The 16,613-nt window shown below is 34.5% G+C and overlaps 1 protein-coding gene across 1 annotated transcript in view; it reads left to right on the forward strand.

Moving 5' to 3' along the window:
* Window positions 1-16,613, forward strand: part of LOC134655708 (uncharacterized) — a 132,049-nt gene that overhangs the window by 85,459 nt on the left and 29,977 nt on the right. Inside the window, exon 4 of the mRNA XM_063511168.1 lies at window positions 6,826-7,411. Coding sequence (XP_063367238.1) covers window positions 6,848-7,411 — 564 coding nt within the window. The 5' untranslated portion in view covers window positions 6,826-6,847. The remainder of the gene's footprint in view (window positions 1-6,825; window positions 7,412-16,613) is intronic.

The following is a 16,613-nucleotide window of genomic DNA, read 5'->3' on the forward strand; positions in this document are numbered from 1 at the left end:
GTTTATTTATATTATAGTATTTATAATTTGAGAGTGTTTTATATATATCATATACAGGCTGTTGTAGTTAAAAAAAATATCTAGGTATATTTTTTTATACATATATTTTAATTTTTTTAAACCGTATATTTCATATGAATTAGGTAGTAAAACACACACTTGGTAAACTTTTTCTTCCGTCCAAGTTCAAAAACAAAAGTACATCACCTACTGCAACTAAACTAACACTAACTAAGCCATCCATTTCCAAGTTAGAATTTTAAAGTCATTTAGCACCGTTAATTTTTCTAAGTGCGTTAGAACGTGCGCGCGCATTACTAAAGTATTAATTTGTGAGTCAGTGTACTCTGTCAATATTAACTCGGTCTTGTCCTCTTAGGGCCACTTGCTCCATTCATTAACCCGGGGTTAACCGGATAAATCTGTAGTTACCATGGTTACCAGTACAATTTGACACTGGGTTAACGGTTTAACCGGTTAACCCCGGGTTAGTGGGATGGTGCAAGTGGCGCTTAGACAGTACTTGTCATGTACGCAAAAATAATACTAAGGTAGGTAAGGTTATATCTTTAACACTTACAAATCTTTTATTAAGTACTGCAATTTGTCATTTTATGCCACAGTTTTATACATATATAATACATAATTTATTATGTCTCCTCATTTTCTAGAAAATAAGGTATAATTTTACCTATAGTCTTTGAACCCTTTTAGATTAGGTAAGGGAAAGGTTTAGGCAGGACTAAATTAAAATTAATTAGGATAACGACACTTTGTGCTTTACAAAATAAGTTAAAATAACCCACAACACAGGACAACAAAACTCTAACAGAAATCAAACAAGATCGTTAAATGTATAATTAATAACTGGTTAAAACATCAGATATATCACGTACATGTACCAAAAGCTATTTTAACCTAAGCCGCTTATCGTCTCCAAAGTACATATTACATGAAACCATATTGTTTTGATCTGAATAAGATAGGTACTCTGGAGTTAACTATTGACTAACATAACAAAAAATCCTTGTTTGCACCTATATATAATAGTCACGTCAGAACCATCCCAGCACTTACCTGTCTCAACAGAACAGCCTTGGCCCAACAAACCGAACCGATTAGCTAAGAGCCAAGCATACCAAGAACAACCCGCCATTAGCCACCAGTGGCGAGAACAAACATGTAAACACGCTTTACCCTCTTAAAAGGTTTTAGCCGGTCTCACGAGTATTTGTTAATATATCATATTCGATATTTGGGGATACCAAGGGAGGTGATGAGGGTAATCTGATTGGATTTGTGAAGAGCCGGCGTAGATTTACTCGTGTATATATGTGTACAATATGCTTGCTGAATAAGCCAGTAAAGTACGTTTTTCCTAACCGACTAACATATTTTATCAGTAGGGTATAATATAAAAATAACTAACTTCACTTTAGTTAAAACGCTATCAACTATCAGGGTCATACTAGTATTTTAAAGTATTTATCCGGTATATTTTATCAAACAGGGTTTCCCCAGAGCAAATACACAAATCAAATCAAATAACAACAAACAAATCTAGCACCTTATGAACTTTTTTAGTACCACCGGCTACCTTTAAAGTAAAAGGGTGGTGTTATAAGACACACTCAACACATCATTCCATTTTAATTTAAGTTGCTTAGGTATGTATTTGCGTTAAGCACACATTGGCTACACTCGGGATGTTCCGTTGTTAATCCAATCAAAAAACACCCTGAAAATCTTCGGAGGTTATCGAAATTGATCCGTAACCTGAAATTGTATTGAATTTATAGCTGTATAAAATCTCTGGGTTTTACAAGCCAATCGTACAAGCTGTAAACTCGGCATCTAAGCCGTAACACAAGCTGTATTGTCGCGTTACCGTTAGCTAAGCTAGATTTCCGCAGATTGCAGACTAAGGGATCACTCTGGCTACACCGCAGCGAACCTGAACCGTGCCGGGGCCTTGAGCAAGCAAAGGTCGAACAGACGCGTATGCAATACGGCTCGGGCTTCTTGAGTCAACACGCATCTGTGTACTCTACAGTATACACCTCTACGGTTTAGTCGTTTAAGCCGGGGCGCTTCAAACCTTTCGTAGTAAAACTACATCTGAGAGCGGTGTTTCAGAATTTGTCATTTGCGATTTTGATGGATGTCCCAGCTTCCTAGTAGATCGTCGAAATATGTATTTTTACAAATACTTAGAACTACGTGAGGCAAATTCAACCTTAAATTTAAACATCAAAGCGATATCTAAATGACGTCATTTTGTCATCATTCTCGCGTGTGTCTCGTTTGCGCCAATAAATCTATGGGCAAGTACGAGCGATTTTTGGTGTCATAATGTACGTTCAGTGATTTATGACGTTATCGCCGTGTTGCTTCAGGCTTAAGATTTCAGATGACCGAACGCCGGACGACTTCCGTATCGGGCACGGTACGGTGTAAAGTATTGTCCTTAATTCCGCCTGTAACGCTAGAATCGCTATATTTCAGTGTATTTTGCGGCTCCGCGTCGGTTGTCTCGCGTGTAATCACATTAATCCTTGCCTTACTTTGAACACAGTAAACAGTTTACGGCAAACAAGGTTACGTGAGGGTTCGTCTAAAGTCAATTTGTTGGAAACGGATTTTATATCGAGTCAAGGGCAAAACACGTAATAACTCGAGTTAAGGGTCCGAGGCCGATAGAAGTTTGTTACGATTTTCTATCGCGATTCATTACTTTAAGTGAAATAAAACTATATATTATCACATATTAAAACGATACCTTTTTATAAATAGAGGATTAGTGCATTTGTGTCATACTCGTAAGTAGTGGCATAAGTTACTCTCAATGCTCTTCTGCAGTAACACAAAATAAGTTCAAATACTAATACAGTAGGAAAACATACGAAATACCTACCGGCAATAGTACTGGAGGCATATTGCGTTCTTAATGTAATAGCGAGTTATGAATTTGTCATGGATATGATATGATCTGTCAGTGTCGAAATGGACGTTTCTAGTTGCAAAAATGTCACTCTGGCTATATATCAGTACAAATCCAGATCAAATTCTTCCCTTGTTATTACAATCAAAATACGCCTCCTGAATTTAACATAAAGTAGATTTTGTATGTTTCATATTTCCTTATTGTTTAAAATCTGTGTACCTTCCTCGGGATCAGTTAATTAGTTTCGTTTTGAAGATCTGCTGTGTAGAAATAACCGTGTAGGCGTATTGATTAAATAAGGTTGGTTAATTTCGCTAATTATACCTATACAATTCAGTCTGCTCGTGATTAAGGGGTTCTGCAATTGTAATGGAGGCTGCCGGGTCGAGTCCTGTATAGTAAAGAGTTATATCTCGTATTTTTCAGCGCAAAATGGAAAGATAACGAATATAAATTCAAAGGTAAGGTAAGTTATATGCTCTTTAGTGATAGACAGTTCATATACCTATAATATTGAAGTAATAACCACTAAGTAATCAACACCGTTAAACATTAAAACATGCGTGACAGTTAAATATAACTTTATTCCACATAACAGATAATATTAGAATAGAAAATCACAGAATGAGAGATGCTATACCTTTTCTGTAAGGTTAGCGCGGTCTTAGAGCGGTAGAACACAGCAAATAAGTTCGATTTACAAATTATGCTGTAAAATTCGCTAAAATGATAGATGTATAAATTGGGTAGAAATACATATCTACGTATCTTCTTCGAAATTTTATTTAATACTAGGTTTGGAGCGTATAATTGAGAAATGTTACTCATTGAACGACATATAGGTAATTCTAAAGTTACTTTTAAAGTAACTTTAGAATTACCTATTTCAAGGAGTAAATTACTCCTTGAAATGCCAATGTATGGAATAATTAAACCCACCCGATTACGTGGTAAGGTCAGCAAAATACTTCCTCGAAATCAGTAAACAGTGATAAAATTTATTTATTTGTATTGATTAATTACTCCGATACTGTTAACAAGGTTTTGCAAGCGGTATCTTTGCACAGATTGCAATTACCCGCGTTTTCAATTATTGTTAACTAGTTAAGTGGAATGTTGTGATTTCATCATGATGGCCTAACAGGTTCAGCGGTTACGATTGTAACGCTCTAGGGAGATAATGTTGGGTTAGTTGTTGTTAAAGTCAAATGCTTTGATAATGTCTACTCCTTACTTTGTAGTTCACCCCTTTTGTAACCTCTGGAATAAAAGTTACATTTCAAATTGCCATTTCATGATTGAAATCTTTTTGTTTCACGTCGTGTTCGTGTTTTTTAGTTATACTGTAACTTGTATTAAATTTTTAAAAATATATACCGTGTCGTATAAAAATACAATATTGTAATACATATACATAATTAGTAATATTTATTGGTCGTACACGTACAATGATAAAGGGTGCAATTGGTCGATCGATAATTTAGGAGACGAAAGGATTATAATAGCCAGTTAGACAAAATTTTAGTACTGACGGAATCTATGACTTTGACAAGATTTAATAAAAAATGAAGCTAAGCTTCAATATACATAATAATCGAAAATAGAAAAGAAACATTATATATTTTATCAATTCCGTATCTCTTGTTAATATGCAAGTAATCATTGCAATCGAAATACCTTTTACTAAATAAATGATTGATGGTTATCGTTGCCCAAAGGATCCTCAGGTCAAGCAAGCTCGCCTCAGTCACACAACACGGGTAAAATAACAAATACCGAAGATCAATCGCGAAATCTTCAATCAAGTGCACCTTACCGTTATCCCTGACAATTCACGTGAGAAACCCGCAGAATAGGTTCGTTAAGACGGAGAGCCCTTGCGCATTGTGCCGGCGTCAGCTCAGACATCGAGTGCCAGCCGAAATGTTAATGAGCCATTGGCACCATATTGGCATTGACGTGGGAAAATTGACACGCGAACTTTGTATGATAGAGGACTTTCACAGAGGACAATCAGGATTGGAAACTGAAATAAATGTCATATACACTTTTCACTCAGTATTTAGTGTATGACATCTATAATGTGTAAATAGTAGTGTGACTATCCACTTAAAGTCACAAATCAAAACAGTTGATACAATAATTTGATTTGTTCCAAACCAGAATTGTCTGCTTATCATAAGTAAGGAATTTTACGCTCTGTTTGTTTTTAATAGAAGAAAGAGTTCGTATTTATTAAACGACTGTTAGTTACCTATTATTTAATTTTGGCGTCAAAACTTGTATCAAACAAATTTCACCTCTAAAATTGTATTAATCTACAAGTTATTCTTTTTAGGGTTCCGTAGCCAAATGGCAAAAAACGGAACCCTTATAGATTCGTCATGTCTGTCTGTCTGTCCGTCTGTCTGTCCGTCTGTCTGTCCGTGCGTATGTCACAGCCACTTTTCTCCGAAACTATAAGAACTATACTGTTGAAACTTGGTAAGTAGATGTATTCTGTGAACCGCATTAAGATTTTCACACAAAAATAGAAAAAAAAACAATAAATTTTTGGGGTTCCCCATACTTCGAACTGAAACTCAAAATTTTTTTTTCATCAAACCCATACGTGTGGGGTATCTATGGATAGGTCTTCAAAAATGATATTGAGGTTTCTAATATCATTTTTTTCTAAACTGAATAGTTTGCGCGAGAGACACTTCCAAAGTGGTAAAAAGAGAATGATAAAACTAAAAAAAATATATGATGTACATTACCATGTAAACTTCCACCGAAAATTGGTTTGAACGAGATCTAGTAAGTAGTTTTTTTTTTATACGTCATAAATCGCCTAAATACGGAACCCTTCATGGGCGAGTCCGACTCGCACTTGGCCGCTTTTTTATTCAATAATGTCTGTAATATATATAAAGATATTTATACTTTTTGAACGCATTGATCAAAACGAAGCATCTTTGAAAATCAAGCTCAAAAGAATCAAAAGAAACCATTCACAGCCGCGAAATCTACATAACACACCGTACACGCACTTTACTATTTATATTCTGTTCGTATTCAGAAATCCGTACCTACATTTGAAATCATATTTCTGACGAAGAAGATGTGAAAACACCACTCAATATTTTATTCGACTCAGACCTCTCTAAGATGTTGCTATCTAACGCCTGTTGACCCGACGACCCTCGGCACCTTAGAAACGTATGCATAATTGTATGTTTGAGATATCTCCATCGACACATGCAAAGAAGCTCGCAATCATATTAAGATTGTTAAATTAAGTTATTTGTAAGGCCGTTAAATCTCTCAACAACATCTAAATTGAGCTTTAGAAATTAGAATAACAGTTTTAACTGCTTTACAGAACTCGTTTTGTTATTAGGAAGTTAGTTTCTTTGCCTTTTTAACACATTTGAAGTGCACGCAACGTTACTTTTTACCTTTGAGAAACGCGAATCAAATGTCTAACTTAATAAAAAAGATGAACTTTAAACTTTCCAAATCAAACTGAAAAGAGAGCATCGTGATTGTAATGAAATACCAGTGCACGCCGAGAAACCCGTCCGTCCAATTGGGAACGATAAAAAATAAATTAAAATAAACCGTATAACGTTAGCTCCGATGATATCGGTACGAGTTCCGCACCCATTGTACTCTCTGAAGTGGTAGGAGATAATTGCAGTGGCTTTGTTAAACAAAATGAGGTGTTAGCTCTTCTATTGATTAATAAGTAGTTTGATCCTAACACTGCATCGATACGTCTTACATCAGGCACGAAATTGGTTTGCTTTGAGGGAGATGGTAACCAACATTTTATACAATAAAATTCGTTTTTTATGTAGATATGCGTCAATACTAATAAAGTTTTTTTTTTGTTACAGATAACATAGAAGAAAACTGCGTATGGCCGAAAGGTACAACGATAGTCCAATTAATGCGTCACCGTACGCTTTTTGGACAAGCCGACATGAGTGGATCAAATCCAGTGGTAGAAAAAACCGTGAAACACACAATGAAGTAAACAAAAGAACTGACAAGACAAATAATGACAATGATTGGAGTAAAGAACAGAGGATTACAAGTAATAGTCGTGTTATAGCGACAGAAGCAGTAGAAAATAATGCAATAAATAACGAAGATGAAGAGATTAGAAAAAACGTATGGAGTGACGTCGATGACGAACTTTACATAGCCAAGTTGATTGAGTTAAGGACTTCACATGAAGTGAAGCGTGAAATACGTGATACTAGTGCATTTATAAGTGACGATATCAGTGAGGTTGTGAATAGTGATAAGTTAGAATACGCGATGTGGGACTTGGAGCCCACGGACCTAACGGAGTGTGACTGCATGGGACCACCTCCAGAATTCTTGCTGCCACCACCGCCTAGGCCTCCGTTTCTACAAGCGGACTATTATTGTGGTGACGACCCCATCCCAGACTTGGAGACCTGCGATACAGAACCAGTAAGTGTTTAGAAAGTGTTTATTCTTCGTACAGTTACCTACCCAACATACTTTTTTTTGTAATTCATTATATTGGAGTATTAAAAGCGAGCTTTTGAGAATTATATACCTACGATATAAACAGCCCTGAAATAGTCAAAAGAGTAAAGTCAATCCATACATAATTTAGTCAGAAATACATAATATAGTATATGTACAAAAGGCAGTTTTGCCTACCATTAAGATATGTGTCGTTCTACGGGAAAAGGTACCTTATGGCACCTGGCGCTTACGTCGCATAGCACCGCAATTGTATTAGAGCGGCGTTAATAATAGCGTAGGCGCCAACCGCCATAAGGTACCTTTACCCGTGGGATGTCACATATATAGTTTTTAATTCCTCTTACTATACTGGCTACCATTAATTTGATAGAAGCGTAAATTTTAAGCGTATCTTTTATAACCTTCAAGTTAAAACTTCAGCTGCCCGTTAATCTACAATGTGAACTACAACAATTTAGCCAAAATACTCGTAGGAACGGTATGCTTCACAGACAACTAAAATGCTTTATCGACATGTAGACACATTTGACTCCAAAAATGGTGATGAATAAACTCTTATCGTTGTCGGTAAATATTTGACGAATGCGGGCCTTAATGAAGGCATGCGACAATGCCTGTTTATCTCGTGATCTTTACAACTTTTTACTGTGTACTTTTGTGAGGGACTTGTGGTATCACTACTCAAATGTGGCATATAAGGTGCGGGCGGTATTACAAGCGAAACTGGCAGAAAACTCGTTGCATTTTAAGCTAAATTTTAAATGAAATTTATTTACAGATATCGACTAATGAAGTAGACTAAGTATTTGTGCAAGTTTAACGTTTAATGTTTCTTTCGGGTGAGGTAGCATTATAGTATTTTATGCAACCGTTGTTTAAGAGGGGTCAAAAAAGGCGAGTGGTGTGAGTAACAATTTGAGGCGAAGCCGAAAATTGTTAATAAAGACGCCACGAGTATTTTCTGACTCAGTTAAACAACGTTGCATACAATACTTTTTCTACGACCAAGCACTTTGAAAAAAAATTGTAAATTTAACAAATATTTTTCATTTACAAAAATAATACTTTAAACAAGTGGAATCATATAGGACATATATGTAGGTAAACAAACCAAACCCGGCCACCGCGCCCCGCGCCCCACGCCCGGTTGGCCAGCGACACCTTCTTGTAAGTCATGAGGCCCTGATACTTGCTCTTAATTACAATTTTGGATAGTTTTTTTTCTCGATTTTAGCCAACCGCGCCCGCGCCCCACGGCCGGGTGGTCAGTGACACTTTCTTGTAACTCATGAGGCCCTGGTACTTGCTCTTAGTTAAATTACAATTTTGGATAGTTTTTTTTCTCGATTTTTAAGTGGTGATTACACGAAGTATCGTAAAAGTACCAAAAAGATACTGCGTGTATGCACAAATACTTTTTTGGGGAATAGACTAAAGACTTGTCTTGACAACTATAACATAGGGGTTTAAAGGTGTGTGTACGACCTTTTAAATGACAAATAAAAGTACGGGAGTAGAAAAAATTAATTTAAGTTGTAGAAGAGGCATCATTTTGTGTAATCAGCTATTTTTTTCATTCTGTATTTGTTTGCCAACTTTGGCCTCTGTTTGATAAATTAACAGGTAACATCCGTTATCCATTAACAATCATCTAATCAACTTTAGTATAAAATTCCTTTCTCAATTCTCGAGATTAGCTAGCCTAATGCAAACGGACACTTCCTTCTACACTGTATCTCCAGTGTTTACCCGGCTTGTAAAACGTACACGGATGAACTTAACGGTTTACTACACTTTCGTAACTTGGACTAACATTGATAGTAAAGGCAGGCGCCCATTCTTTTAGTTTTAAGAGATTTAAAAAGAAGCGGAAGCTTCTTTTTCAATTATTTATCAAAGGAAACTTGATATTCTTAAACCTCTAAATACCTAAGTAAATACTACACTGTAAAAACTGTAAAATACATAAAAATGCACAGATTTATTTAGTAAAATATCCAGTGTTCAATACAACAAAAATAAAATGGGTTTCACAGCAAAATTTAAATAATTTAATTCGTCTACCAAAATGCCTACCGCACCCAATTATCGTTGATGATAATTATATTCCGTTATCCATTCGGAATGTAATTCATTATAAATTTCAATTGGCTTATATATTTATTCTGCTTCGTTTCTGGGTCTCATATTGTTTTAAATTTGAATTGTCGTTAAAATTTCTTGGCAAAGAGAACAAGCTAGGTGCTGGGGCCCGTTTCTCAAAAGCTTGTAACTTGTAATACAATTCGAAATCCCTTTCTAACAAAAGCTGTCAAACAGTGAAATCCGCTTGTATTATAAGTTACAAGCTTTTGAGAAACGGGCCGCTGGTATCACTTACTGGTAAGTTACACCTGTGGTCTTGTCATCTCGTCAGGTGACAATATGCTAATTTCTAGTCAGCCTGTAAAAACAATAACTTAAAAAAAAAACGGGTTGCACTCCGGGAGTGCCGGCAGAAGTGAAAACTCAATGACAATGTAACAGTTTTTCGATCAGGTCACGTGTCCGTCTTACGCCTTACGAATCTTACGGTCACGTGACCGTCTTACGGTCACGGGACCTGTCTCGAGTTTAACATTTTTCCCCCATCACAAAAAGTGCACAGCGAAAGAAGTTTTCACTTCAAAATTGTACACAGCTTTTCACAGTGGATAACAGCCTTTACAATCGCGCATGCTTTCTCTTTACTTTTTGTATTTGCCGTTGCTAAAGCGTGTTTGCTCGAACACTCGGCGTTTCCACATTTAACACCGTTCTGCTAATTCTGACTAAGATGACTTTACATAAGCTTGTATACTGTGTATGATAGGGTGGGTCATTTTTACTTTTTTTAATTTATTAGGGGGCACAGTTAAAAAAGGTGCCATTTGGTAATTAATTATTGCACGTATTTTTATTTTATTTTTAGCTTTAATTTTACTGCCTCCGGATTTTAGTTAAAATTTTTGTTAAATGTATGGACATTGTGAAAAAAAAATGTTTCTTTTTGAGTACTTTTTTATTTATTTATGGCTTTGAACCTTTACCATGCTATTTCGAGCTAATAATGGTATAACTTTTTAGGTAAAGTTTGAATAAAGAGACGATACATAAATATACTCCGCAGACCATACAAAATATAACAATATTTATATGAAAACTTTGAAATGGATCCGGAGGCAGAAAATGAATTTAGATTACAGAATAATTTGAAACACTGTTTATTGGCATTATTACGCAACTTTTTGTAACTGTGCCCGAAGGATAACTAATACTTTTTTTTTCTCCATACACAAGTGACCCACCCTAGTGTATGTATATGTATGTTTACATTGAGTCATGCGTGGATTCACTCCGGTGATATTATTTGAGTGACAGGTCAGCATCTGTTATGTACTCGTAAATAAATGATATGATGATTTCTATAAATTAATGATGATCATGAACTCAAATAATTATCATGTTTATTTGAATAAGTAAGAAGTAGATAGATCACCATTATTTTCTGAGAAGCGACAAATAAAAATAAAACGATATGTCAGGTTTATTATACACACAAAATTAACAGGTTTAATTTTCCTAGTGATTCAAAGATTATTGTTAATTTATTTAAAAATTAAATTCAGCCAACAATGCCCATATACCTTACAGACTAAAATACACATTAACTAGGTACCTATCCTTGTTTGGTTGCAGTATAGTCCATTATTTTAAGATTCATTCTACAAAATATATTTAGTATGTCAGGTCGATTAAAGTTCTTTAACCTGAAGGTACCAAATATTTTATCTGTAAATAGTTACAATAAATATCATTTCGGTATTCGCCTTCCTACGGCCTGTTCTTTTCCGGCAATAACTTTCTCACAATGTAATCCCTGACGTTTATTGCTCTAATGCTTGCTTTGATACTTTTCCTTAAAATAGTATTAGAAATAATGTCATCTTATACAACGATCTTCTAAGTTCGGTAAACGTGGGATTTAAGTTTCCAATAAATAAAACAAGAAAAAAAATGCTACTTTACATTATACGCTATATATGTCACCACTTGGTTCAAATCATCAATTTCATTATATATACCTATATATCTATGATTCGATTCCAAGATATAAAATTAATGGAATTTACGTGTTCACGGGTAATATTAGTTTCAACTGAATAATCACCAAAGGCGTCGCAATAAAAAGTGATCATTGAACCGTACAGTCTGGAATATATTATATTCTATTGAATGAACCGTTTCATACGTACTAATGTATAGGTACTTATTTTATAAAGACGAAAGTTATTATTATTAATGTCTCTTTGCTTGCTAATAGATACTACTCAACTAATTTCAGTGTTAATTGGCTTGTAGCTTTACCATGGCTTTTTTCTTGAAATAACTTCTGCAAATGGAGCACAAAAGAACTGAATGACATACAGACAGAACATAGTACTAAATAATCCTTTTTATGCGTACCAAAAACCTGTTCAACGTTAATTTAAAATAAACGATGATATATGTCACACCACTAATCTCCCTTATTAACGCAAACCGCCAGTTAAACTAACTTAATTGGATTAAATTTAGACGCAACTATTCGTTAGAAATAACTGACCGCAATTTGTTAACCGTGAAATTTGGGTGTTGTGATTTAACCGCAAATTTTACGCCAAATTTGCAGGTTTTGCTATTAATGCTTTGGTAACTTTAGCTTTGGGACTAATTAATTTGAATAAAAGAAACGGTTTCGGTTGAAATATTACGTGTAAGTATTTAATTTACATTTATGGAAGTATACACTCGTTATTATTAACATTTAAGCAAAAAAAACTTGATGATAGAACATTAAGGACTTTTTTCATCAAGATGCTTGATTATAAAAACAATATGAAAAATTTTAAATCATCGTTTTTTACTTTGTAACAGTTAAAATGTATTAAAGAACGATTGTCTCTTTTTTGTTAATGACAAGAACGTCAAGACTCAAAATGATTAGGTAGGTAACTACTTATACAGTATTAGGTATTTACAGTTACATTCCTATAACAATAAAAAAAAATATTTAGAGAACCAATCCTATATTAACTGTGTAGCTTTTTTGATATGTATATTTACTGCATAGGTACTTTTTAGGGTTCCGTACCTCAAAAGGAAAAAATGGAACCCTAATAGGATCACTCGTGCGTCTGTCTGTCCGTCCGTCTGTCACAGCCTATTTTCTCCGAAACTACTGGACCAATTAAGTTGAAATTTGGTACATGTGTATGTATGTAAATTTGTGACTCAAAGACGGACATGTAACGCAAACAAATTAATTTTGTATATGGGGGCCACTTTTGGGGTGTAAATTAGAAAATTAAAAAATAAAGTTTTTCAAACTATATCGTGTTTTATATCAAATGAAAGAGCTTATTGTAAGAATCTTAAATATATTTTTTTATAATTTTAGGATGAATAGTTTAGCAGTTTTTCAAGAAAATAAGCAAAAAATGACCATTCCCCCCTTATCTCCGAAACTACTGGGTCTAAAATTATGAAACACACAAAATAGTTCTTTACCTATAGATGACAGGAAAACCTATTAGAAATGTGCAGTAAAGCGTGAGTCGGACTTAATGTACGGAACCCTTGAAACGCGAGTCCGACTCGCACTTGGCCGGTTTTTTTCGTCAACCAACTACTCGTAAAGGATGAAGATGACTAAGGTTTAATCTTTTTAACATCTTTAGTCATCGCTTCTCACCACGTGTGGCACCAATGAATTTGTATATGCAGCGGCTTGTGGCTTTCAACGGAATTTAATAAAACAATTTACTGCCTGTTAAGGTCCTAACTAGATGATTAAGACATAAATGTGTTTAAATTAATTGACTACTCCAACCGGACACCTTGGGTCTATAAGGAAAACACCGTAGGTGTTCTGAATTATAGCTTAAAATTACTACAGAATGGCCACTTTGACCTGGTGGTGGCGTAGGTACCTTTTCTAAAATAAATAATTATTTTATTTCAAGTACCACGTTGAATCTAAGATGATAAGCTGCGTTAACAATTTTCCCGTTTTAAACAGAAGGTACTTATGTAGGTAGGTACAAATTTAAGATATGTGTTACAAATCATTTTGCACTTACTATGTTTACTTTACTTCATCATGGTGTCAGTTTATATAATATTTCAATAACATCTGAGTAACAAATTCGTTCATGACAATAGTTAACAAGGTCACCACAGCACGTCTACTTCTTCCTATTAAGTAAGTGAGGCTACTATTCCATCGGCACTTTCTAGTTCTACTATTGTTCTTCACATCATCTGACATTTTGTATGGACTGACCGCGCTGGTGTTAGCTGTATTCAGACTGTTGATTCGTCACGGTTTCGCAGAACAATCGGGTGGTCCAATAAAATACATCGAAAGTCGATAACGACGAGCGTTAATAAAATATTCTTATTTTAAGCGTGTTGAGGACTTGCTGTTACATTTTATGTTGTTTTTATTGGTTTGCTGTTAACCCTTTTCGGTTGTATATAGATAATCATATTTTTATCGAAAAGCGCTGTTAAAACTACATTTAAAAAACATTATAACGTAGTTTATAACTTACTATTGCTAAAGCATTTTTATTGTTTTGTGTAGTTTTATTATAATATTTACCTATGTACCTAATAAAAATGTTTGTTAAATAAGAGAAATACCCTGATATATTTAATTGAAAAACGTATCTAACTTAATTATTTAAGCAAGTTCAATCAGCCACAATTTAAACAGCAAACAAATTGTTAACATTTAAAATACGTTACAATTTAAATTGAACAATTCGAATAGACTACCGAAACCGTAAATAATTTGCAATTAATTAAAATCCTAATTAAGAAAATATTTGAATAGTAAACAATCGAAATCAGAAAACAAAATCCTGCTTTTACATGTTTAATTGACGGTTATATTTGCACTCGACCATGCATACGAAGTCATTATTAAATAAGCCATGTTATTTGGGTATATAAGCAGCACTTTAAATATGTTGTGTTTAAAATTTATTAAAAAACAATAATTTTACCTATGTATTATGAAAATTGCGGATAGAAAAGAGTCGTAGAATGTATGGGTTCCCATACATTCCAAGACTCTTTCCGCAAACCACCGTAAACGTTAAAAATAGCAACAATTATGAATTTTATTCGCTTTGTGTGGGCGATTGTTAAAGAGAATTATTTTTTCCCAATTATGAACCTGTTGACATTGAACTTGAATGCTTTAAAAACGTATCAGATATACACGGTTATTGATCTTACACGACCGGTATGACGTTATTATCCGATATTGATTTATTGTAGGAAGCTTATAAAAATCCTTTAATAATGTAGCTATTTAAAACATGATATAGTAGTTTAGATACAGTGAGCGCTTTATCTACTGGTTTTTTGGCATCGTTTTGCTGTCTTCCTAATGCTTTTGAATTTAGACCACACTGTTGTCTTCATTTACATGCCATCCGAATTCGTCGTTTCTTTTTATCTAACTATTATATCGCATGGATGATAAAAACTCCAGACTTTTATAACACATATATCACATTGCGATACATTCTCAAAGTTATTTGACTAAACGTAAACAAATATTATGCAGGTAAAGTTAAAAAAGTCTGTTATGAAAGATTAAAAAACTAACATTCTTTGTAGTCAAGCGCACTCCAAACCTTCACCTGTACCTACTCCACAAGACGAGCACAAAGTTACCCACGTCACGGGGCGTCTTCAAGACAACAAACTTTGTTTGTATATTTGTTTGCTTAATTGTTCAAGATGAGGTTGCAACTTTGCCTTATCTAAATGCGCATATCTTTGGACAACTCCATTTCTGACTTTTTCTGTTCCGGTCCTCATGTAGATTAGGACGTTTGAGTCACATTATTTTAAGACTAGTCATTTATACAAATTATTTAACAAAACGCGTTGCCAGTTGTTTTAATATGTTTAATGACTATAAGTAAAAACTTTTTGATTTTTTATCCTATCCGTCTCCCCTCAAATTCCTGATTTTAATAAGTAAAACTTCTCTTCTTCTACTGCAAAAGTTTTAAAGCGGCGATAATAATAATTTACCTAAAAGTTCACGCCGTGCGCCGACCCAAATTAATTAAGGTTTTATTCAATTTTTTTCTCGAAAGAAAGACTTTTTATTAATTAACGGTGGAGCATTGACAAATCGGCTACTGGCTGAAGATGGACAGCTCGATAAGCCGAGTCGGAGACCCGTTCTGAATGTAGTTTTTGAAGATTTTTTTCCCAATATTGTTGTTTGGAAGATTGTGAGATATGCGCCGATAGATCGTCTTGGGACCGATGACGGATTTCTGTTCTGATAGTGCCAGGTTTTGACAAATTGATGTCCCTTATTCAGGCTTAGCTTAATGCGCATCGGGACATGCGCTTAGATGCTTATCGTGATTATTTATAAACGCAATGTCGATGAACCCTAACCAGAGTCTCTCGAATCCTCGCAACTTCTCGTGTAACTCTCCTTATCTCTCCATTCATGTCAATGTGAAATATTTGATTGACAATGACTCATTTTTGTACAATTTTCACGTACGAGAAACGACTTTAAGAAATGATTTTTAATTTAACTTACCATTATTCAGCCATATATATTGCTACCGTACCTAAATACAAATTTTAGGAAACTACATCAACTGTAGGGAGTTTTACATAACCTTACAATATACCTTGTCGTTTATGGATAAACAATTACAACTGCTTTTGAAAATATGAGTTCAAAGCTGGTAATCCAATATGTCACCTGTGTTACTATCAATTTTAAAACTCTGTGACCCTTTTTGAATTATCTCCCCTAGCATCTAAAGTAATTGTGCTTCCCATCACTCATCCGTCTCCATTATCAAACCAACTGTTTGTAAAATTAAACATTTAATGTGATCTAAACGAAGCCACATTTATTGTTCCACCCTATGGTTTTAATTCCTTGGCTAATCAAGCTACGTGTTCCATCATTTCCAATGTTGACTCCACGAGAACGCCCTAGTTTGATAAAATCTACCCAATTAATACAAATAATAAGTTCATTTCTCTTTCACTGCCCATATTTATTATGTTGTGTGTGCGCTTTAATTACACTGGCCGAAATACA

This window comes from Cydia amplana, chromosome 17 (assembly GCF_948474715.1).
Source record: "Cydia amplana chromosome 17, ilCydAmpl1.1, whole genome shotgun sequence".
Classification (NCBI taxonomy): Eukaryota; Metazoa; Arthropoda; class Insecta; order Lepidoptera; family Tortricidae; genus Cydia; species Cydia amplana.